Raw genomic sequence first — 22458 nt, 5'->3', positions numbered from 1 at the left:
GCCTCCATGAGCTGAGCGGATCTGCACAGGCGTATGTCCTTCGAGGACTCGGTAAACGCTCGCTTTAGCGTATGCTGCAATTCAGTGTGAAGTCTCGGTGTCCCTGGTGTAGACAAGGGTCTGCTCCCTGATCATCTACTTTGCAAAGTCAGAACACAAGAAAGGCCCGATCACCTTCGTATTCCTAAAAGGGAAGAAACTTTGAACACCAAAAAAACCTCCAAAGAAAAGCAGCAGAACGAAAGACTCAGTTAAATTGAGTACGTCTTTGTCATCATGAAAGCATTTCACACAAAGCTCTTAAAACCGTATAGACAATGCCAACTCCCCCATTCTCATCTCCAGCCTGGCTCCTTCCTCAATACGACCTGCGTGTCTAATGAAAGTCTCAGTTTGAATACATCCAAACCTGAGCTGTTCTACTTTGTACTCCAGGTGTTTCCTACCCATAGCTTTCCCCCACCACCCCCATCTCCTTCAAAGGCTTCTTTAGGCCAGGCACCATTCGGTACAATCCATGCACGTTTTAACACCCTTATGGCTGATGGTACGATAACCCCCTGGATACTTAGAGAGCTAGAGGAGGCTTTCAGGTGCTCAGAGCCAGCATTCAGAGTTCAGGGTGGCATAGCTTAGATCGTAGAAGGGTGAGTGGGGTCTTCTGAGTCCAAGTGGCTTTATTGCCCTTCTCAGAAAGATGGACTAATAAACTGTCATGGTGGTTTGAATAGGAATGGCCCCACTGGCCCTTAGGTGCTAACACTGTTAGGAGTTATGGCCTTGATGAAGGAAGAGTATTACTGGGGTTGGACTCTGAGGTTTCAAATGCTCAAACCAGACCCAGTGTCACTCTCTCTTCCTGTTGCCTGCCAACAGGAAGATCTGCCATCTGCATCTCCAGATGCAGGACTCTCTCGGCTCCTCCTTTAGCATGTCTGACTGTACACCACCATGATGATAATGGATTAAACCTCTGAACCTGTAAACTAGCCCCAATTAAGTGTTCTTTTTTTTTTTCATAAGACTTTCTGTGGTTATGATATCTCTTCACAGTCATAGGAACCTTAAGACACCTGTTCATACTGGTGTTTGGACCCCATGTCCAGAGGAAGTGACACACCAGCAGAGCTGGCAACTCCTTCATATTCTGCTTAGTTGTAAACCCTGGTGTGTGGCTTCTCAGGCCCTAGCCAGAATTGAAAGCACCGGGAGTAGGGTTGGGTGAGGGGTGGGTGTTGTTGAAATTTGGAGTGCAGGGCTTTCTTTATCCCTGGAGTTCCTGAGGTGTCAGGGCACACTTCCAAAATATGCATCTTTAACAAGCTCCTGAGGATTGCTGGCTTGGGACTTCACACTGAGAACCACTGTAGTTATTCTCCAGCCACCTGAAGTAGAAGTCACTCAAGGTTCTCCCCCCTCCCCTCTGTGTGTGCGTGCATGCGTGTGTGCACATGCGCGCTTATGTGTGCTCATGTGCCTGTATGCATACCGATGCACATAAATGTGTGTGTGCAGTCTACAGAGGACAGAGATCAATGCCCCACTCTTTCTGTAACAGCTCTTCACCTTATTTTTGGAGACAGGATCTCTCTCTGAACATCACAGGAGCTGACTCCTCGAATCTGCCTCATGAGCTCATGACCTGCCAGTCTCTGTCTCCCAGCACTAAGATCAAAGTTGCATCCCCTACATGTGGCTTTTGAATGAATTGTGTATTTTTTATGTGTATGGGTGTTTTGCCTATATGTATATAAGTGCACTGTGTGCACGCCTGGTGCCCTCAGAAGTCAATAGAGGGTGTCGGATGTCATGGATCTGAAATTATGAATGTTGTAAGCTTCCATGTGAGTGCTAGGAACTGAACCCAGGTCCTCTGTAAAGCACCAAGCGCTCTTCATGACTGAGCCTCCCAAGAGGCTCCTGCTCAGTAAGCCTGCAGTGAGACCCGGGCTTCATAAATTCAAGAACGAAGTGGAGAGTTTGCACACTAAACCAGCCTCTGGAGCCATTACAAAACATTGAGTCAAAGGACTATTCTAGAAAGAATTATTCCCACCAAGGCCCCTTGTGTGGCAAAGCGGGTTTGGATTAGAAATGCTTCTAAGTGCTCACTGCGAACTAGGAGCTAAGCCCAGCCATGGGTAGCTAGGATCTTCCCTGTGACCAAAAGAATACCAGAGCTGTGGGGCTGCCTTAATCTGCTAAGTCAAGCACAAGAGTGCCTGCCTATGTCACAGCACTCAGAGGGTAGAAGCAGGAGGATCAGAAGCTTGTAGGGCATCTGAGGCTACCCTAGACTGTATGATACCCTGTCTTAAAAAGGAAGAAGCAAAGAAGAATTCTAGAATGAGATCTAGCCTCCCCCCTGGCTACTTCACGATGCGTGCCAGCAGGTGAGTCCTGTACAAAATATGGAATTTTCATTAAACAATCTTTCATTGACAGCTACGGGAATCGAGCCAATTCCCCCAGTTTTATCCTTGGATGTGTGTTTGGATCATGCATCTTCCCTCCTCCTTAGATAAGAGGTGGCCCTGCAGTGTTAGCACAAGCCCTCCGTCTATTTCAGCTTCTTCTTCTGGACCTGGTGCTTGGCTCTGGGCTCAACAGTTAACAAAATGGCACCTAGTTATCACAGCGGGCAGCCAGGTGCTCCGTGAAGCTGTTGGTTCTGGCTGTGCGCTTCTGTACAAATCAGCCACCCGGGCAGCCCGGCAACCACCACAGTTCCCCCAGTCAGCAGTCAGTTAAGGCCAGTCATTGTGTAGCTCTTCAGGTCCAGAGGAAGACTAGGACTCTCTTCTGGCCTGAGAGAACTGAAGGTCATGGTCACCAGAGTAGGACTGTGTCCTCTAGGATAGGACAGAGCAGGGAGAGGCTGCATGTCTCACTCAGATGCTGCTGGTGGCTGGAGATGCCTGGTATTTGGGATGCTCCAAGTGCATTCATCTCAAGTCATGCATTTCTCTGGAACCCTCCAAGCTCCTAGCTCATGAATTAACCATTCCGGTTTGACGAGATTTAAAGCAATAACAGTGGGAAGAAAAAAGTCACACAGTCAGTGAAGGGTGGTACTGTAGCTAGTACTCCAGTCTGACTCCAAACCCATCCTTTTATCTTTCTCTGCATTCTTATCACCTTGAAGGACTTGGGGTTCAGACCCAACCCCAACTCCTGGCACATGACTGTTTTGCCAGACACTTTCTCCCCTCTGCACAGAACTGCTGCAGGTCACACCCAGATTTTAAGTTATAGACATAAGGACATCATAGATCCTATTAGGTGACGAGATGTTTGTACTCAAAACACTTGTCTCTGCTCTTCTAGGAGGCATGTATAGTTGGAGAAAGAGCTCAGAGTGGGAGAACTCCTATAGATGAGAGATCAGCGGGCGTCCGCCTGGCAGCATCAGAAAGCAGGGGTCTTTCACTCCTTTCCAGTCATGCCCAGTGGCCTATAGTCTCTACCAGTCACCTCTTATTATGGAAAAGTCCTTAGAAATTGAGGGTGTCAAAAAAAAGAAACTGGGGGTGTCAAACCCTGTTTAAAGAAGCCAATGCAGATGCCAATCTTTATAAACAGCTTCACCCCTCTGGTCAGCCTCTTGTTCAGAGAGATGGCCGAGGACCACTCTCTGGGCTTAATGGGAGCTGTTCATGCCTCAATCTAAGTAGCAGGTTCATGAGGTCAGCCCAGAATACAGGGTACCAGGGTGGCCTCTGGGCTCCCTCCTGTGTTCTCATCCCTGCAGCTCCCCAACATGGGTTTAAACTCAGACCTCCTCCCTTGTGGATGCTTCTAGTCCAGGCCTTAAGCATCATCCAGATGCTTAGGATGATGTTATTCTAGATGACTCCAAGCATAAATATTGATCAGCAGCGTCTCCAAATCAGAGTTTAACTGGCAAAGCAGGATCTAAAGGAGTTGAGGAGGCAGATCTAGAATCCCCTCATTCACCACTTCACCACCCCCACAACACTAGACTCTAGCTCTCTTGTCCACCCAGAAAGGAGAGAGTTCTACACACCCCCTTATCCTCCTGCAGAGAAGCCTGTTATCAGCTTTCAGACCTTCCCAGAGCCACTGTCCCCTAACTGAAGTCACCTCTGGTGTCACTGGACAATGTGCTTGCAGACACTGAAAATGGACTATAACATTCTATTTCTCACACTGGCAAGCACAAGGACCCGAGTTCAACCCTCAGAAGTGACATTTAGAAAATAACATGGTAGGCCATGGCACCCACTGGTAAGGCAGAGTCAGGTAGATAGATCGATCCCTCGGGGCTCACTGGCCAGCCAACCGAGCCTACTTGGTGAGCTCCAGGCAGCAAGAAACTTTGTTCACAAGCAAAGTAGAGGATGCTCAGGGGACAAGTCACATTGACATGTGACTTCCGTATATATGTGCACCTGCAGGCACACCAAAACGTTTATAAACGCATATCCATACAAGAGTCAGTTCAATCAAATAATGCCCCAGTCAATCCCATGTCCAAGCCTAGATACCAGGGTTATCAGGATCTAGGATTGTCCGTCTATGGGAAAGCTTACAGCTGAACTATGCTGAGACACGTTTCAGGTATCCAAATGCATCTGCCTAGTCTCACAGAATCATACAAAGAGAGAGAGAGGGCTGCAAGCCTCCCAACTCTACCCTCTTCACAAAGCAAATCAGCCCAGGGCTTCCTCACATTTTTCTCTTTGCTCTTCAAAATCACAAATCCTTTTCCGTTCCTCTGTGCACCTTGCCAAGTCCTCAGCAGCTGTGTCCTGACTTCTGTAGCCAAGCTCTGCAGCTCAGGATTCCAGGTCAGGCCCAGGGTATCATTTGAGAAGTGCATCACCCTTAAGGTGAACCACAGTTCCCATAATCTAAGGATGAATGTGCACACACAAGTGCATATGTGGAGGCCAACGGTCAATGTCATGTGTCTTCCTCATTCACCCTTGATATTATATCTTGAGTTCGTTTGCTTCCTATTGCCGAGATAAAACACCATGACCAAAAGCAAGTTGGGGAAGACAGGAGTTACTTTATCTTACCCTTCCACATCACAGCCCATTGTCAAGGAAAGTCAGGGCAGTGAACTCAAGGAAGGAACTCGACAGCAGAACTCAAGAAAAGACCATGAAGGGATGCTATTTACTGGCTGGCTCCCTGTGGCTTGCTCAGCCTGATTTCTCAGGACAATCTGCCCAGGGGTGTCACCCTGGCATCCCTATATCAACCATCAGTCAAGAAAATGTCTCAAGGGTTTGCCTATAAGCCATCCTGAGGGGGCCCAAGGCTCATTTTCTCAATTGAGGTCTTCTCTATCCGGGTGACCCTAGTTCATATCAAATTGATAAAAACTGACCAGGACACAGGAATCTGAATCTCGCTGATTCAGATCTCCAGGCTGACTGGCCAGTGAGCCCCAGGGATGCTCCTGTATCTGTCTCCCAGCACCGGGGTTACATACATGTGCACACTACGCCCAGATTTTGATGTGAGTGCCTGGGATCCAGACTCAGGCCCTCGTGTTTGCATGACAAGCACTTGAGCAACTGAGCCATTTTCCCAATCCTCTCATAATTCCAGAGTCACCCAAGAGACGAGCTGGGAGGCCCGGGTCTTCTTACAGTGCACGGGGCTCATTTATCAGGGACACTTCACTGAGCAAAGCTCTAAGGCCCCACTCGCCGCCTTCTGGCCCGACGTGGCTCCACAGTTCTATCCCCAAATGCCAGTGGCCACAAAGGAACTTTTGTTCGAATAGGGGACAACCAGGGTGGTACCACCTGACAAAGTGGATTTCTAATGACCGCTTAGCACCCAGGGGACAGAACGGTGGTAGCTGGAGCCTCCTTGGCTGGCGGCATCAAGACCAAAGCAAAATGCCCGCTGCCTCGGCCAGCTCTGTGCAGAGGAGCAGACACTTCCTCAAAGGCCCCCTAACTTTCTCGTGACCTTGTTCATCAGCCTCCAGGGAAAGGCCCTTCATGCTAGAGCAGGCAAGAGTGTCTTTCTCTGCTACAAGAACACACATTACCGCCATCAGTTTTCTGAATAACCCCAGTTACTGGCCTCCCGGAAATCAATTGTATCTCTGGTATAAAGCAAAGTCCAAGAATTCTGTAGGAAGAAATAGGAAGAAAACCTGACTGGCTGCTAAAACGTGGTTGGGTTTTTCTTTAAATTGTTAAAAATTTCTTCTAGCTAGTTGGAAGCAAAGGCTGTCTCTGCCTGTCTTAGGTCCTTTCCTTAGCTGATCTACATCGTGTACATGCATGTGCATGTGTGCGTGTGCATGTGTGTGTGTGTGTGAGCACACACAAGTGTATGCGTGTGCATACACATTTTTGCACGTGCTTGTGTGTGTGCGTACATGTGTGTGCGTGTGTGTGCATGCACATGAGCTCGTGTCTGAGCATGTGCTTGTGTGCATGTGTGAGTGTGTGCGTGCGTGAGTGCATGTGTGTGTATACACATGGGTACACACATGTGAAGGCTAGAGGTCAACTCAGGTGTCATTCCTCAGATACCACCTATCTTGTTTTCTGAGACCTAGTCTCCTCTCTCTGCTTTGAACACATCAATTCATCTAGCCTAGCTGGCTAGTGAACCCCAGTGATCCACCTCTCTCTCTCTCCTCAGTGTTGGGATTACAAGCTTATGTGCCTGTATCTATCCAGCCTTTTACAGGTGCTCCTGGGGATAACCTCAGCTCCTCATGCAAACACCTTACTGACTGAGCCACACCCAGCCTGACCCAACTTGCACCTGGCCTTGCTTTCTTCAGATTCCCAAGGTTCACAAGGGGCATTACGTCTAGCTTGGGAAGAGTGCATCCCATTCTTCTCAGGAACAACAGTCTTATAACCTCACTTGGTCTGGCCACACGGGTCGTTATCCAAGTGCAGGGGGATATGTGGAGGCCAGGTTGGAGAAGCTGTTCCCAAACAATCAGAGATGATTATCTTTATTGTGTCTTTCGGGGTAAGGGGACCTGCACGATGGCAGCCTTCATCATTCCCGGGCAACACATACACTCAACTGATACACACGTGTCAGAAGGTCTTTCCTTGAGCCCTGCCATTCATTCCTCCAGTCATTGTTAGACTGAGAGTCCCAGTGAGTGGTCTTTCTCTACTATCCATGGCCTGTTTAATGCCTGGGGGAGTTTAGGGCCTAGAATCTTCTCTGGCCAATTCCTGGCTCATCTCTTAGAGGCCGTTCACCTTCGTGGAAGGAGATATTAGCCCACCAATCCCCAGGACTAGTGTGTGAAACCTAAGTGGGCTTCCAGCTGTCAAGAAAATTTGGACCTGTTTGGGTTTGGAAAGTTTGGGTGACAAGAGACCCCAGAACTACCTCTGGCTATAAAAATATTCAGAGATAAGGTTTTAGTTCTTAACAGAAGGTGGGGACACATCAAGAAGGACAGGAACAAATGCCACACAAAAAAGCTCTTTCCTTCCTCTGACCTCCCTCGGAGTTAATGCAGCCAAAAGCTGCCATCATCACTCCAAGACATTAATTACCCAAAGGCACTGAGTGTTTTGCTTTGCAATGACTGGTCAGTCTCTATCCTCAAAGAACCACTAGACACATGACACAACTTCTGGCTCAGTTTCCTTGACTGTCCCTGGGAAGGAAGCTTTGGACCAGGACAGAGTCCCAAATATACTCAGCTCTCATCAGCTCCAGGCTTGGTCCTGCTCTGCTCTTGGTGCTGTCCACTGGCACGCAGTATGGACCTGAGGAATGCCCAGGTGGATGTCCCGTGCAGTGTATGACGCAAAAGGGACAGACAGGTTCAAGTCTCTCATGAGCGGTCACATGGAGTTACCATAGTTGAAGTGAGAGAAAAACCCAGGATCAGTGATCCACAAGAGCCAAGAGGCACAGATGGAAGAAAAACAATATGACTCAACCAGAGAAACTTGGGTCAGTCCTGTGGGACCACACAGCAGGTCTTACTATCTTAAGCAAAGCCTAGTTTGTCCCATAAGGATGGAGAAGAATCACTTCCGGGTACCAAACAGCATCTACATAACAGCATCATCAGCCTCTGGCCCTTGGGAAGCAGTCCTGTCCCAGGGGTGAATGTTTCCCCTCCAGCCTAGAAATCCTTTGGAATATCTCATTTTTAAAGAACAAATATGATGGACCTATGTGGAAAGGAAAAAAGTTTCCATGACATTTAGAAACAGAGTGGCAAATGTAAAAATGATTTCTCATAGCAAAATCTGCCTGAAGCTAAAAATTGCCCCCTCAAAAGACACCTTCATCCGCATCATCGGCATTTACCTGTTACATGGTAAACGGTCTTTATGGACAGGACTGGATTAAGGGTCTAGTTGTAGGAAGATTTCCAGGGCACTACATGCCATCGCACCTTCATAAGGCAGAGACAGAGAGATCACACACAGAGCAAGAGAAGGAGCAATGCAACCGTAGGAAAGATGGGAGTGCTGTGGACACATGCTAAGAAGTGCCCGCGGTCACTGGGAGCCAGAAGAGGCAAGCAGCTGATTCTCCCTGAGAGCACAGGGAGGAAGTATACAGCCCTGCTGCTGCCATCCTAATCCAGACTTCTGGCTTTCAAAATGCAAGAGGACAAAAGTCTGTTGGTTGGAGCCATCCGTGTTTGAAAGTTTGCTATGGCGGCTGAGGAAACAAATATATCCACAGAATAAAGTAATGAACTGTCGAATTGAAGGTCACAGTCACAGCACGGGCAAACAGGCTGACACTTGCTGGCTTGTTAAGTGATGTCTGAGTGTTATAACGCTGGGATGTAGAGGTCAAAACTACAGCTACACACATGCACACACACACACACAAACACACACATACATTTACCACTTACACACATACATACACACACTCACAAATACATATGCGCACGCACGCGCGCATGTGCGCGCGCGCACACACACATACACACACACACACACACACACACACACACACACGGACACTCAAATGGATACATAGCTTCACCTTAAAATCACAGAGGACTTGGCATACAGGCAAAAATAATGAGGAAACTTGAGGGCTGGAGAGATGGTTCTTGCAAAGGACCTGAGTTTAGTTCCCTGCACACACATTAGGCACCTTATGACTGCCTGTAACTTCAGCTCCAGGAGATCTGATGCCCTCTTTTGGCCTCCCCCAGGAAACTGTACTCACATGTATGTGTACACACACACACACACACACACACACACACACACACACATACATACACATACATTTTAAAAACAAAAGCATTTTTTTTACTTTTAAGGATATTTGTCTGACTGGATAGGACGTTATATTGAGGGGTTTGGGAGTATTTGAAGCAGGATTTTCTTAAACTCATTACCCTGATCTTCCCCCAAAAAACGTTAGGTTCAAACTTACATTCCTAGGAATTTGTGGAAATCCTCACTCCAGAAATTAGCATTCACTATGATACTAGGCCCTCAGTAAAGTATAGCAAATACATCGAGGTTCTATCAAGTCGTATATCAAATAGGCAAAGCCCCAAAACAAATGCAAAATTCAAACCTACAGAGCACACAAAGGACCATCCTGAGCCTGAGTCAAAGCAACCAGGACTGTCCCCAAGAGTCCTAGACAGGAAGCATGAAGTTTCTTCTTCAGATAGGGATTTACATCGCTGATTCTCAACCTGTGGGTCACAGCCCCTTTGTGATTGAATGACCCTTTCACAGGGGCCGCCTAAGACCATCAGAAAACACAGATATTTATATTATGATTCTTAACAGTGCAAAATTACAGTTATAACGTAGCACCAAAAACAGTTTTGTGGTTGGAGGAGTCACCGCAACATGAGGAACTGTATTAAAAGTTCCCAGTATTAGGAAGGTTGAGAACCACTGGTTTAAACAGTCAAACAAATTAAAGATAAAGCCAAGAACAAGAGAGACAAGCTATTATCTTAAAATATAAAAGAATATCTGGAAATTCTGAAAGCTACTCACACAGAACCTCTTGCGATTGATAAAAAAGGGAGACCTTTAAATAAAAAAAACCAGATTACCTGAAGATGGCTGGAGATTAGACATGGCCAGAAAGAAAATTAATGAACCGGAAGATTGTTATTAAGTCATTTTTCGGACCTCAGCTGAGAGGCAGAGGTAGAAAATATGAAAAAGTTTAGGTTGAAAATTCCAGTGCAGATGAGGAATATCAGAAGGGAGGAATGGAAAGAATGGAGGGAATCCCTGTCAAAGAAATAACCTGCTAAAGCTGGCGGCACCATGTGCCTGTAATCCCTGCCCTTAGGAGGCTGGCACAGGAGGAGATAGAGTTCAGGGCCAGACTCAGCTGCATAGTGAGACATTATTGAAAGAGGAGAAGGAAAAGAGGAGGAGAGAGGAGAGGAGAGGAGAGGAGAGGAGAGGAGAGGAGAGGAGAGGAGAGGAGAGGAGAGGAGAGGAGACTCAGCTGCATAGTGAGACATTATTGAAAGAGGAGAAGGAAAAGAGGAGGAGAGAGGAGAGGAGAGGAGAGGAGAGGAGAGGAGAGGAGAGGAGAGGAGAGGAGAGGAGAGGAGAGGAGAGGAGAGGAGAGGAGAGGAGAGGAGAGGAGAGGAGAGGGGGGAATGGGACAGAAAGGGAAAGGAGAGAAGAAAGGGGAGAGAGGAGAGGAGGGAGGGAAGAGAGACCGAACATTCTTTAGGACTGAGGCTTAGCTCCTCATATCTAAGCAACATATTCCCCAAATAGAATAAATAAATTTAGATCCACTCTGAGACACGTTATAGTAAAACTACAGAGCCTGCTGGACAAAGATCTTAAAGGCATGTGCTTAGCAAAGGCAGGATACCTATGGAGAGATGACCCCAAGATCACTACGGCCAATGGAGGTAACAGAAGGCAGAAGACAGAAGCATGCCATGCCTAAAATATTGAGAGAAAATTACTCAACATAGAAATCCGAGTCCAGCTATTCTTGTTCAGCGAGCATGGCCAAAACTAAACCAGAACTGCCGATAGTCCAGCTGTCTGTCTTTCCCAATGCTGCTCCTGGCCCCCATCATTGCTCCAACCACCCATGGTAGTCTCAGCAACTCCCTTGATCTCTCGGTTGGCCTGACCTCTAAACCCAACTCTTCAATCTTGGGTGTTCTCCATCAGACAGAACGGAGTATCTCCTGGTAGAGACAAGGAGAGTTCTGGTCCTGATCACCTCCAACTTAATTTCCTCTTCTGCCTGTCCCAGGATTTCATTAACGACTTACCTCCATGCTGATGAGGGTATGGCCCAAATCACTAGCATCCTAGGGCACCTGCCAGCTCTGACTCTGTGCCTGCCTCTACCCATTCCTTTGGCTAGTTCCATTACCCATCCCTCTCCTCAGGAAATTGCTTCACTAAATGCATGGCTCTAGCTGAAGACCTGCTTCTGGCTCTACTGTAGACACCCCAGGGATTCTTCATATATCACATTTGACCAAAGGCCAGAAACTCTCTGTGCTGCCTGGGGTCCTGAGGTCACTCAGAGACTCTCAGGGACCCAGCGTGGATATTCCTTCTGAGACTCACTTCTCACCCCACGTTCAAGATCAAGACATCTGACGTCTTGCCCTGAGGAACACTTCCTCCTACAAAGCCACCTGAGAAGTGACTGTCTTCCCTGTGTCATGTCTGTTGTCCCTTAAACCATCAGAGACCATGGCCATAGCCTTCCATTTACACGTGTCCTCAAAGCCAGTCTTCTCTGTAAGCACCCTGCTGTGCGTTTTCAGTGGGTTGCTGGTAATGACTTCAGAAGATCAAAGGCAAGAACTTAAGGTTCAAGAAATCCCAACTTGAATGTGGGTCCCTGCTTGGTGGTTCAGCTGCCATCTTGGCTTTAGCTTTGTGCTCTGGAGTCCACCAGAGTAACCTTCACTCTGGTGACCCAGGCCAAGGCTCGCTCCTGGGCACGTCTTAACACTTTGTGTGAGTTAAAAGAAAGGCTGTGAACAGGCCTAGGGGTGGACACTGATATAAAGGATGGGAGAAAATGTGTGGCCCTTTCTAGTCAAAGCCTAGACATTGTGTCTGCTTTGTCTAGCTCCTGTCTCACACGCTCTGGAAATGGATGGCAGATGAACTGATTCGAAAGACATAATCCGAGACTTCGTTAAAATCTGGGGTAGATAATCTGGCAGGTCTGAGTGTGTCCCCTGTGAGAGGTAGAGGAGAGAAAATGTGGAAGGGACCCCAGTGCCACCTCGGGACAGTATCTCGCAGTGGTTATAGCATCACTTTGACAATCTCCCCTATGTTAAACATCCCGCACACTGGCTCTCTCAAGCCTTCTTGAACCCCTTACTGCTTGGCAAGCCCTCCAGGCCAGGGCACAGGGAAGCCTTCCTCACTTCATCTGTAGCCATCAATCCCCACAGCGGGCTGAGCTTCACTCCACAGCCAGCCACCTCTCTAGACATGTGGTGGAAGGGTGTGTTCTCCCTCTAGTCTGCGAAACCTGCAGCTCTTCTCATTACCTTTGGGAAGAGATTTGGGGAGTTTGTCTGGCTAAGAGCTTTGCTCACACTAAAGCTGTTGTCTGGATGAAGTTTGGAAACATGGCGGGGAGGGGTGGCGGTGGTGGGGGGGGAGTAGCAAAGCAAACCTAATTTTAGGAGATACATCAGACAACCGACCACACTGGACCAATTGAAACCAGCTCTTGCGAAAGCGATCAGCAAACCACATCCAAGGAAAAGACCAATGGAGAAGCCACCCCTCCTGGAGAAGAAAAGGCACCTTCTGGGCCCCACCTCTCAGGAGCCTTCCAGGGCTAAGGAAGCTGGCTCCAAGAAGAAAACCAGTGGTCATTTAATCCCTGGAGTTTCAAAGACAAAGCCAAGGGAGGTGTTGGATGCCTATCTGACCCCAACAATGACAACAACAACACATGCATTTTTCTTATTTTTCTGCATTACCCACCACTATCAAATCAGGGGCTCAGTCAAGACTATTTGTCAACACCTTGTCCCCTCCAGCCACAGCATCCCTGTGCTGCTGAGAAGCTGGAGTCAAGTGCTCCAAGAACAAACATGAGCCAGCTAGGAGACCACTCCCCACACATCATGAAACAAGAGCAAGAGATGGATTGTTGCTAACATTAGAAACATTAGAAACAGCCTCACCCCATGCAGTCTGTTCATCGGAACCAAGGGCTTCCTGGTGATTTCAGTGGGACAAGGCTCAGAGTCCAACCATCTAGAATTCTGTCTCTCCTTTGGTAACATCCACACCCAAACTGGGGCGGGGGGTGGCTGCTGGAAAAAGATTGGCTGCAATCTTGGTTACAGGCCTAATGACTCTCTCCAGTCCCACTTTCTGAGAGGAAACATTACTAGTCCCAATCTGGCAAGGATTGGAAGGAACCAGATCTCCGATTTCCAAATGGCTATGGTTGTGTCACGACCAGCGGATGGCATTCCACAACATCAGCAGCAGCTCGCCATGCTAAATCTTGGACTGGGCTGTCAGTCACAGGGTTTCCCACCAGAAAAACAGCCAGGCAGGATGCTAGACCATGATATCCCACTTTGGGGTTGTCTAGAATAGATTTTTGTCAATGTCTCACAAGCTAAAGTCATTTGAGAAGAGGAACTCTCGGTTGAGAAAATGCCTCCATTAGAATGGCCTGTAGACAAGTCTGTCCAGCATTTTCCTGGTTGGTGATTGCTATGAGATAGCCAAGTCTATTGTGGGCAGCATCACACCTAGGCAGGTGGTCCTGGAGGTTATATGAAAGCTAACTGGGCAAGCCAGGAGAAACGAGCCAGTGAACAACATTCCTCCATGGCTTCTACCTCAGTTCCTGCCTCTAGGTTCCTACCTTATTTCCTGTCCTGACTTCCCTCCAGGAAGGACTATACTATGTAAGCTAAATAAAGCCTTTCCTCCCCAAGTTACCTTTGGTCATGTTTTATCCCAGAGATAGAACCCTAACCAAGACAGGAAACCTTAATGCATGTTATCCGTAAGGAAACCTTAAACCATGTTGTCATTCCCACAGATGGAGAGACCGGAGAGGTATTCTCTGTTTGGGGCATCTTCATCTGTTTGGCTTTTGCAAATGTACTTAGTTTGCTCCACTCATAGTAGAAACCCCAAATGTCGCTTCCTTAACCCCTCACTTATAAAGCTGGAGACTGCTTCCTGATACATGTAATTTCTTATTCAAAAGAACCTCTCTGTGTTGTCCTAAAGACAAGGCAAGGGGATACAGCCTTCAGAAAAGAAAAATGATAACACAGTCTAAAAATGACCAGACCCAGCCTGAATAGTGAGAGACAGGACAGGAATGGTTTGTACGTTTGAGTTTCTATGAATGTGACGTAGGGGATGAGTCCCTATCTGACTGTGCTCATACGAAACCTTGTGGTGGCTTCAGAGCTGCAACAGGAACTGCAGAGCTGCAGCAGAAGCTCAAGTGCTGACGCCCTGTCACCTCCCTGTCCTCTCCTCCTGTCTCTCCCCCCTCCCCTTGAACTGGGCCTGGGTTCCTGCAGTATCAGCAGAACACAGTGGACAGGGTGACTTCAGTCTCATTGGTCAAACTCTGTAAACCCATGGAAATGCTTTCTGTCCAAAACACGGGCTGCAAATTAATTCAGGGGACATGGAGGCTGCTTCCCAAGTTGGCCTCTGGTACAGGAAACCAAGCCCCCTGCAAGTTGTGGTCACCCCACAATGAGTGCTAGGCCAAAGGTGAATCAAGAGTCTCCCACCAGACACACACCACTCACTAAGTTGGAGATGTGCCTGCCACACATTTCATGAGCTCTGAAAAGGACAAGAGGATTCCTTAGCTACACCAAGGTCAAGAGTATCCTGGTGGGTTGGGAGATGGCTCAGTCAGTAATGTGCTTGCCTTACAAGCACAAGGACCTCATTTTGATCCCAGAACTCACATTTTAAAAGTCAAGTGTTATGACGTGGTCTTGTAATCGCAGCACTGGGTGGGCAGATATAGTCACATCCATAGGTCACACTGGTCAACCAGCAGAATCTCTGGTGAGTTCTAGGCCAGTAAGAGACCCTGTCTCAAAAACAAGGTAGTTGGTCTTTGAGGAATGACAGTTTCTGAGAGAGGGAGAGAGAGAGAGAGAGAGAGAGAGAGAGAGAGAGAGAGAGAGACACCCACAGACAGACAGACACACACACACACAGGGAGGAGAGAGAGAGAGAGAGAGAGAGAGAGAGAGAGAATACACCCACAGACAGATAGATACACACACACAAACAGAGGGAGGGAGGAAGAGAGAGAGAGAGAGCCACAGACAGATACAGACAGACACATACAGATACACCCACAAACAAACGCATTCACACATATACACACATACACAGAGAGAGATACAACCACAAACAGACAAACACACATACACACACACATACACACAGAGATGCATCCACAGACAGACACACACACACAAACACACACACACATGGGGGGGAGGGAGGGAGGGAGAGAGAGAGAGAGAGAGAGAGAGAGAGAGAGAGAGAGAGAGAGAAATACACCCACAGACAGATAGACAGACACACACACAAACGGAGGGAGAGAGAGAGAGTGCCACAGACAGACAGACACACATACAGATATACCCACAAACAAATGCACCCACACATACACACACATACACAGAGAGAGATACACCCATGGATAGACAAACACATACACAGACATACAGAGACAGACACACACATACACACAGAGATGCATCCACAGACACACAGACACACACACACACGTCAAGAGTCCTCAGCAACAACACTGAGTCAGAAGCATGTCTGGGCACACACTTTGCAGGCCAGTGAAGAGACAGACAAGATGCCAAATTGCTCCGCTATACGGAAGCCAAGAACACACTTGCTGGAGTCTCTGCCGTCTGTCTCATCAGACTTTCCCAGCATCCCTAGCACAATGTTGAAACGAAGCCAGAATGAAGACTGAGGCTGCACAGTGCAGCGACAGCTCCCACTTGGAGGCATCAGGCTGAAGGGTGGAGCCTTCGTTTGCCACACCTGTGTAGACCAGCCACCCCCTCAGTACTGTCTGAAGCTATCACAGAAAATTGGAAAGAAAAGCCCTGTGCATTAAGGGTTAGAAATAACTGTCAAAACAAAAACAAGCAAGCACCTTCATGGGTCTGGGCATCAGGAATGGGATGAAGGACCATAGTGAGGGTCAACGGTACACAACAGCATCAGAGCCACAGAAGGACCCCAATACGTCCTTGATTAAGACCTGATTAAGATCAAAACTCTCTGCAGAGATGGCGGTCTGTTGCTTCTGTTTGTATAGTGCCAGAGATGGAATCCTGGCCCTTGCAGTTGTTAGGCAAGCATTCCGCTTCTGAACCACATCTCCAGCCCTTGCCTTGCCCGTCCTGAATACAGGATCCTAAACTAGGATAGGAGAGGTTTAAATCCCAACTTATCCAACCTCCAAACCTCAACCATTGACTAGGAAACAGGATGAAGACAGAGCCAAGCTCAGGTGCTGTGGACTGGGGCATGTGCCTATTTTCATTATGGCCTCTACATCCATGTGAGATTGCTTCCTGAACCAACAGTGTAGCATTGTGCAGGTGACAGGGGACTCAAGGGAAGGAAGGTATTCTTCAGCATCAGGCTTGAGCCAGGTCTATACCGCTCTGTAACATCTTTTGATATAAGGCCAGCATCCTGGATACTTATTGACTTGACACAAACTAGACTCATCTGTAAAGAAGTCATCTCCCTCAGTTGGGAGAATGCTTCCATAAGATTGGGCTGTGAGAAAGCATATAGGACATTTTCTTAGTCATTGATGACAGAAGGCCCCAGAGCATTGTGGGTGGAGAACCTCCAGGTCCTGGTGGTCCTGGTTCTATAAGAAAGCAGGCTGGGCAAGCCATGAGAAGCAAGCCAGTAAGCAGACCTCCTCCTCGGCTTCTGCATCAGCTCCTTTTTCCAGGTTCCCATCTGGTTTGAATTCCTGCCTCGGCTTCCCTCGACGGACTGTGAATCAGGATATGTAAGACAAACAAACCCTTTCCTCTCTAAGTTGTTCTTTGGTCATGGAGTTTCATCACAGCAATAGTAAGTAAGACAATTAAGCAAGACTAACTAAGACAGCAAGAGTAAGCAAAGTGCTTTTCTACAAAGAAACAGTATTTTCAGTTGTGTAGGCTACATGACTTTGGTCACAATGATTCAACTTTACCACTGTGGCACAGAAGCACTATGAACAAAATGTATTTGACTGGATGAGACTGTGTGTCAATAAAACTTTATTTACAAAAGGAAGACCAGATTTAGCCCCAGGACTGTTGTTTGCCAGCATCTGCTCTAGGATTTTGGAGTTTATATAAAGTTTATACAGCCAGCAACAGCTGAGCTGAGACTAAATGAAAAAGAAGTCTATATTCTTTCTATATGCCATCCAATGTCCACATAACTACTGCTGTTCACTGGGTCAGAGTTATGGGGGTCTCATTCATGCCCAGTTTCACCTTTGCTGCCAGAAATGTATGTCTGTCTCCAAAATCCTTGATGCCCTTGCACATGCACACACAGACACACATGAGTGCATGCATGCAAACACAGTATCTTCTTATGAATCCTTAGTGCGTCATTCTCAAGATCCAACTTCTTCCTCGAAGACATGAGATACTTGTGGATGTGAACAATTAGCCAGAGTCACCATCAGGGACAAAAACCTTTTTGAGGCTAAAGTCACAGGAGTTAAGCATGGCACCAAATATTTCCTTCCCAGATTGGGGTATGAACCTGCAGGCCACCCTTGAGTGTTTCCTTTGCCTATGGGAATTGGTTAGGGTTAGTTTCTCTCTCTCTCTCTCTCTCTCTCTCTCTCTCTCTCTCTCTCTCTCTCTCATTCTCTTATATTCTCTCTCTCATTCTCTCTCTCTCATTCTCTCATATTCTCTCTCTCATTCTCTATCTATCTATCTATCTATCTATCTATCTATCTATCTATCTCATTATGAAAACGTTTTCATAAAATAGAAGGAGGGTGGCCAGGAAAGCGGCATAGTTGGGAAAGTCATGGTGTCTCATTTCCTCAACATGATTTGTATTTACAGCCAGACCAGCATCCCGGAGCGAGGGCCATACCTCACCCTGTAGATCCTGCAGGTCTTGGCAGTGTGGAGAGCACAGGGAACACCTCAAGAATACACGGGGCTGACAGAGGCTGTTCCCTGGGGAACAGCCATGATTAACCCAGCTGCAGAGCTCTGGAGTCTGCAAATCTGTCAAACATACATTTAAGGTCTCCTTTACGATACTAACCGGCTACCAATGGCTGCCTGGAGACAGGCCAGTTTTCTCATCTTTCCCTCCACCTCCTAATTTAGTGTGCTCCCTGAATATGGCCTAATGATTCCTCCTTGTGTTCTTTCAGGGATAGAGTCCTCCCTAGAGAGGACTAGCTAGCCACTGTCATCCTGTCCTGCAGTGCTCTCTTGAAATAAAAGAGATGGGATGTTTGGGTTTTTTTCCTTTTTTTTTTTTTTTTTTTTTTTTTTTTTTTTCCTTTTTTTCTTTTTTTTACAAAGGAGATTGAAGGTTTCATGGCCTGATTTAGGTCAGGGTGCTTGAAAAGGAAGAAGGAGAAAGCCGCAGGGGACCCAGGCGCTTTAGAAATGCAATCTGCCTTACCCCAGCAACCTCAGAGAAGCAGGGCAACTCTTGGCCCTCCTGGGTGGAAGTCACCTTTCTAGATAGAATGAATATTCCACAGACAGATGGAGGAGCCGGAGATTCTCCATCTCTGAATAAACCAGCATCCATCTGTGGGGCAGGCAGGGATGTTCTGTGCTCCTAGATTTTCTCACAGAGCCCACTGTGCCCTTCACTACAAGACCAGATGTCCACACAAGCCTACACAAAAGTGTCTACTGTGGCCCATGTAATGGTGCCTGGTATCCCCCACTCCACAGGTGAGGTGACTGAGGCACAAAGAGGCTAGGGGGCCTGTCCAAAAACAAGCAACTTATAACTTATACCAGCAAAGCCTGGACTCAGACCCAGGCTGTCCAGCTCTGAGTCTTCATGGTCCACAAGTTGCCTCTCTGTGCATGTATGTCGTCTTAGAAACAAGCAGGACTTTGACATCTCTCCCAAGCGATGCTCCTGAAAGCACAGAGCCCTAGGTGTGGGCAGACCAGGATGGCCCGAGTCCAGTCATTTTGTTTTGTACCTAGAGTGATATAGCCCACCGATGAAGAAGGGTATACCATTCCCAAGGTCATGGGACCACCCATGAAAGTACCTATGTGACTCAACCGGGACCCTTAAAACAGTGGTCTTCTGAAGACCTTCCTGAGACTCAGGGCAAAATACACAATTATACTTTAAACTCAGTCCTTTCCTCGATGGCAATGAACTCAGTAAAAATCAGAGAAGCAAAACTAAGAGCTCTGAATCGATTCCCACAGCACCGGAAGCGCGGCTTGTGGGGTCCCTCTCAGTGACCATTCACATGGAGTCATTTACTCCTACCTGACTTTAATCTGTAATCAAACACACATCTCAGCAAGATGACTGGCAGGGGTTATGACTGCAACAATGCCAAGTTTTCTCTTCTTAAAACATCAGACAGACCTAAGCAAAGACTATCTTGCCTGAGAGATTCCCCTACTAGAGCCAAGGGCCACAGAAGATGTTATCCTGGGCATCTAAGCGACTCCAGCAATGCCTCCAGGCGTGACTGCAGCAGCAACCAGGAGCAGAAAGGCAACTAGTCCAGGACTGACAGCTGTCCCCAGAGGTGGGCACTCTCACGGGTCTACCTTATCTCTCCCGGCATAGTTTCCCTCCTCCAGCAGCTGGCCAGAGAAAAACGGATAACAAAAGTCAGAGACCCTCACTCATCATCAGGCCCCGGTGGTAGCTTCAAGTCTCAGAGTCAAGCCTAAAAAGTTCATCATATAAAGTGACAATCGTCACCAATCACATCCCAGAACAACAGGGAGACCAAGATGAGACAGACAGACACTGACAGACTTCCACTACCAGAAGATTCTGCCTCTCACTCTCTGGCCACATCCTACCTGCTTCCATCAGCTGACACTGTTGGCCGAAGACACGGGAGAAGGTAACCCGGCCTGTGGGGGAACTGGATGCTGTCAACATGGACTCCATGACGGTCGAAGGTCCTTGCTGTTGGCCTTGTGGCTGGTTGTCCCACCAACAGGCTTTGCCACTAGCCTGAGAACAGTGGTAGATTTGGGGCCACTTGTCCCCTTCAAGAAAATGTCCCCGCCTCCAAAGTTTACAAGGCTGCGCACTCTGCTCTGTTCTTGCAGTTTTTTCTTTTTCTTTTTCTTATTTTTTTTCCCCTCAAACCCGACCGGTGAGAAATGACACCCGAAGGGTCTACAAACGAGGAGGTGGTGTACAAGCCTTAGCTGTACAGCTCAATCTAAGCTGCCCCAACAGGAGTTACTTCCTCTGCCCAAGAAAGAAACCTGGATGTGGATGGGCCGCTCCTGTGTCTCGGGAAGAGATGATTGCTCCTCGGCCACACTGGCTAGAGAGGGCTCCAGACCTGCACCGGCAGCCAGCAAAGCACTGCCCAGGCTCCCTGGGGAGCTGCCTCACAGGCGGCAGTCCGAGGCTCCCGGGTCCTGGCTGGATCTCTGCGGCTCCAGTCCGGCTTCTGGGTCCCAGGGGCCGCTGCAGCCTGGGGAGACAGCGAGAGGCGTGCGCGTAGCAACAGCAGCAGCAGCAGCAGCAGCAGCAGCAGCAGCAGCAGCAGTTCCAGTGGGCGCTCTGCAGCTGAAGGGGCACCTGCGTCGCTGGCTCATCCTTCACTCCTCCGGATGCCTTTGCCTTCCAGTTCCCGGCCGCCTGGCCTGACAGTGGGGATCCACGCGACAACACATGCTGACAGAACCCCTGCTGCGACCTACTGCAGCGGTGTCCCCAGCCTGCTCTGCTATCCCCTTTCCGTGATGCAAAGGGGGCTGTTACTTGGAGAGCTCCTGGATGTGGAGGGGAAGTACTAACTCAGCCCAGCAGGCTCCAGGGCTGGAGTAACCTCTTCATGTCCACAGCCAAGGAAGCGCCAGACCTGGGACACCAGACTGCTGGCAATGGAATTTACAGATCCGGGAGAGAGGAGAGCAGAGAAGTGTTATCCGTTTCCAGTGACCCCTGGAGGGAGAAAACAGTGGAGGGCAGGGCGGCATCTTAGCCACCCTAACCCGGGCTAGGAGCAGAGTATTTAGTACTTCTATTCCAAACGACAGGGGCAGTTTGTCTGGAAAGGGGATAAGTGATACCTTCCACAGGATACAACCACTGCCTGGATGGAACTGGGTCTTAAAGTTGCCATCCCATCTGCCAATGACAAAAATGTTTTTAAGACACTGACCCAACTCACTCCATCTCCCCTGGTGGTGCTTTCTCTGGGGAGTCAACTCCAACATTGCAACACTCTTGGGATTCCGGGGCTGGCAATCACCTGGTTAGGCAGTGTCACAAGCACCTGGAGGGAGTAACCATTGAGCTCCAATCCGCCAGTTTCAGTTATCTAAGCTCTGGTGTGTGTTTTCCTCCAGAGAAGTTTAAAGCCTCTTCAGGATTGAAGATACCAAAGAAAACGGTGCGGCTCCTTTACGAAAACACACAGGTTTTCTGACAGGAAGGAGCCTTTCCAGTGTCAGCCATTGGTCTACAAAGGTGACATAGCTAGTGTTTAGGGTTAGCTGGGAGCCAGAGGAGGCCATGAAACAGCCCCAAAATTCAGATGAGATCTGATTTCGTGTTGGTATCTTGTCCGTTTGTTTTTTGAGACTGAATCTCACAATGTAGACCAGGCTGGCCTCGAACTCACAGAGATCCTCCTGCCTCTGCCTTTGGATTAAGGGTCTGCACTGCCATGCCCAGTTTGTCTTCTGGTGTTTTAAGAGATTGAGCAGCTCTTTTCCTGTCATAGAAAAGGCTCTCTTTTACATCATGGAATCAACAGAGATCACTCTCGGTGACTGTGAGGGAGAGGGTGCAAGACAACCCCAGGTTGGAGTCAGGGGAAGCCTGACTTTTGATAAGAGAACACCCTAAGGTAGAGGGGAAACAGCCTGCTTTCTAGGGACCAGAGTAACCATGGTGCTACCTAGGAGTCAAAGTCATCAAGCCCCATGCTGTCCTGTTGGATACATGGAGGCCCTGTGAATAATTACACCAGGGTAGGCAGCATGAGCCAGGTTGTTTCCCTGCTTTCTTCCTTGTGACTGCTACATATTAAACACTTACTCATCCCTAGGCATTGTCAGGGTCTCCTCACTGCAGGTCATCCTCCTGTAGTTTTGCACCTTGTATCTATTTTTTTAACTAGAAACAAATGTGGTCAGACCCACTGAGTTTTGGACTTACAGTCTTATTTACTAATCTTGCCGAAGACATGCTCCCTTACTTCTGGGTCACAAAGTTAACCTCCTTCTAA

At 48.1% G+C, this 22458-nt stretch overlaps 1 protein-coding gene across 3 annotated transcripts in view; it reads right to left on the bottom strand.

Annotated features, from left to right (window-relative positions):
* Kazn (kazrin, periplakin interacting protein) overlaps positions 1-20296 on the bottom strand; it is a 977884-nt gene extending 957588 nt beyond the window's left edge. The window contains exon 1 of one of the 3 annotated variants that reach the window (XR_013110333.1): positions 20063-20243. Coding sequence is in view for 2 of the 3 variants with exons in the window: in XM_034502894.2 (XP_034358785.2) it covers positions 20063-20153 (91 nt within the window). In the remaining variant the exon portion in view is untranslated. Of the gene's footprint in view, positions 1-20062 lie in introns of all 3 variants that reach the window. The other 2 variants (XM_034502894.2, XM_076933798.1) reach the window with 2 other exon arrangements.
* Positions 20297-22458: the final 2162 nt, after the last annotated feature.

The sequence above is a fragment of the Arvicanthis niloticus genome, chromosome 5 (genome assembly GCF_011762505.2).
Source record: "Arvicanthis niloticus isolate mArvNil1 chromosome 5, mArvNil1.pat.X, whole genome shotgun sequence".
Taxonomy (NCBI): Eukaryota; Metazoa; Chordata; class Mammalia; order Rodentia; family Muridae; genus Arvicanthis; species Arvicanthis niloticus.
Note: the sequence above shows the minus strand (reverse complement) of the source record. Positions and strands in the feature narration are given on the sequence as shown.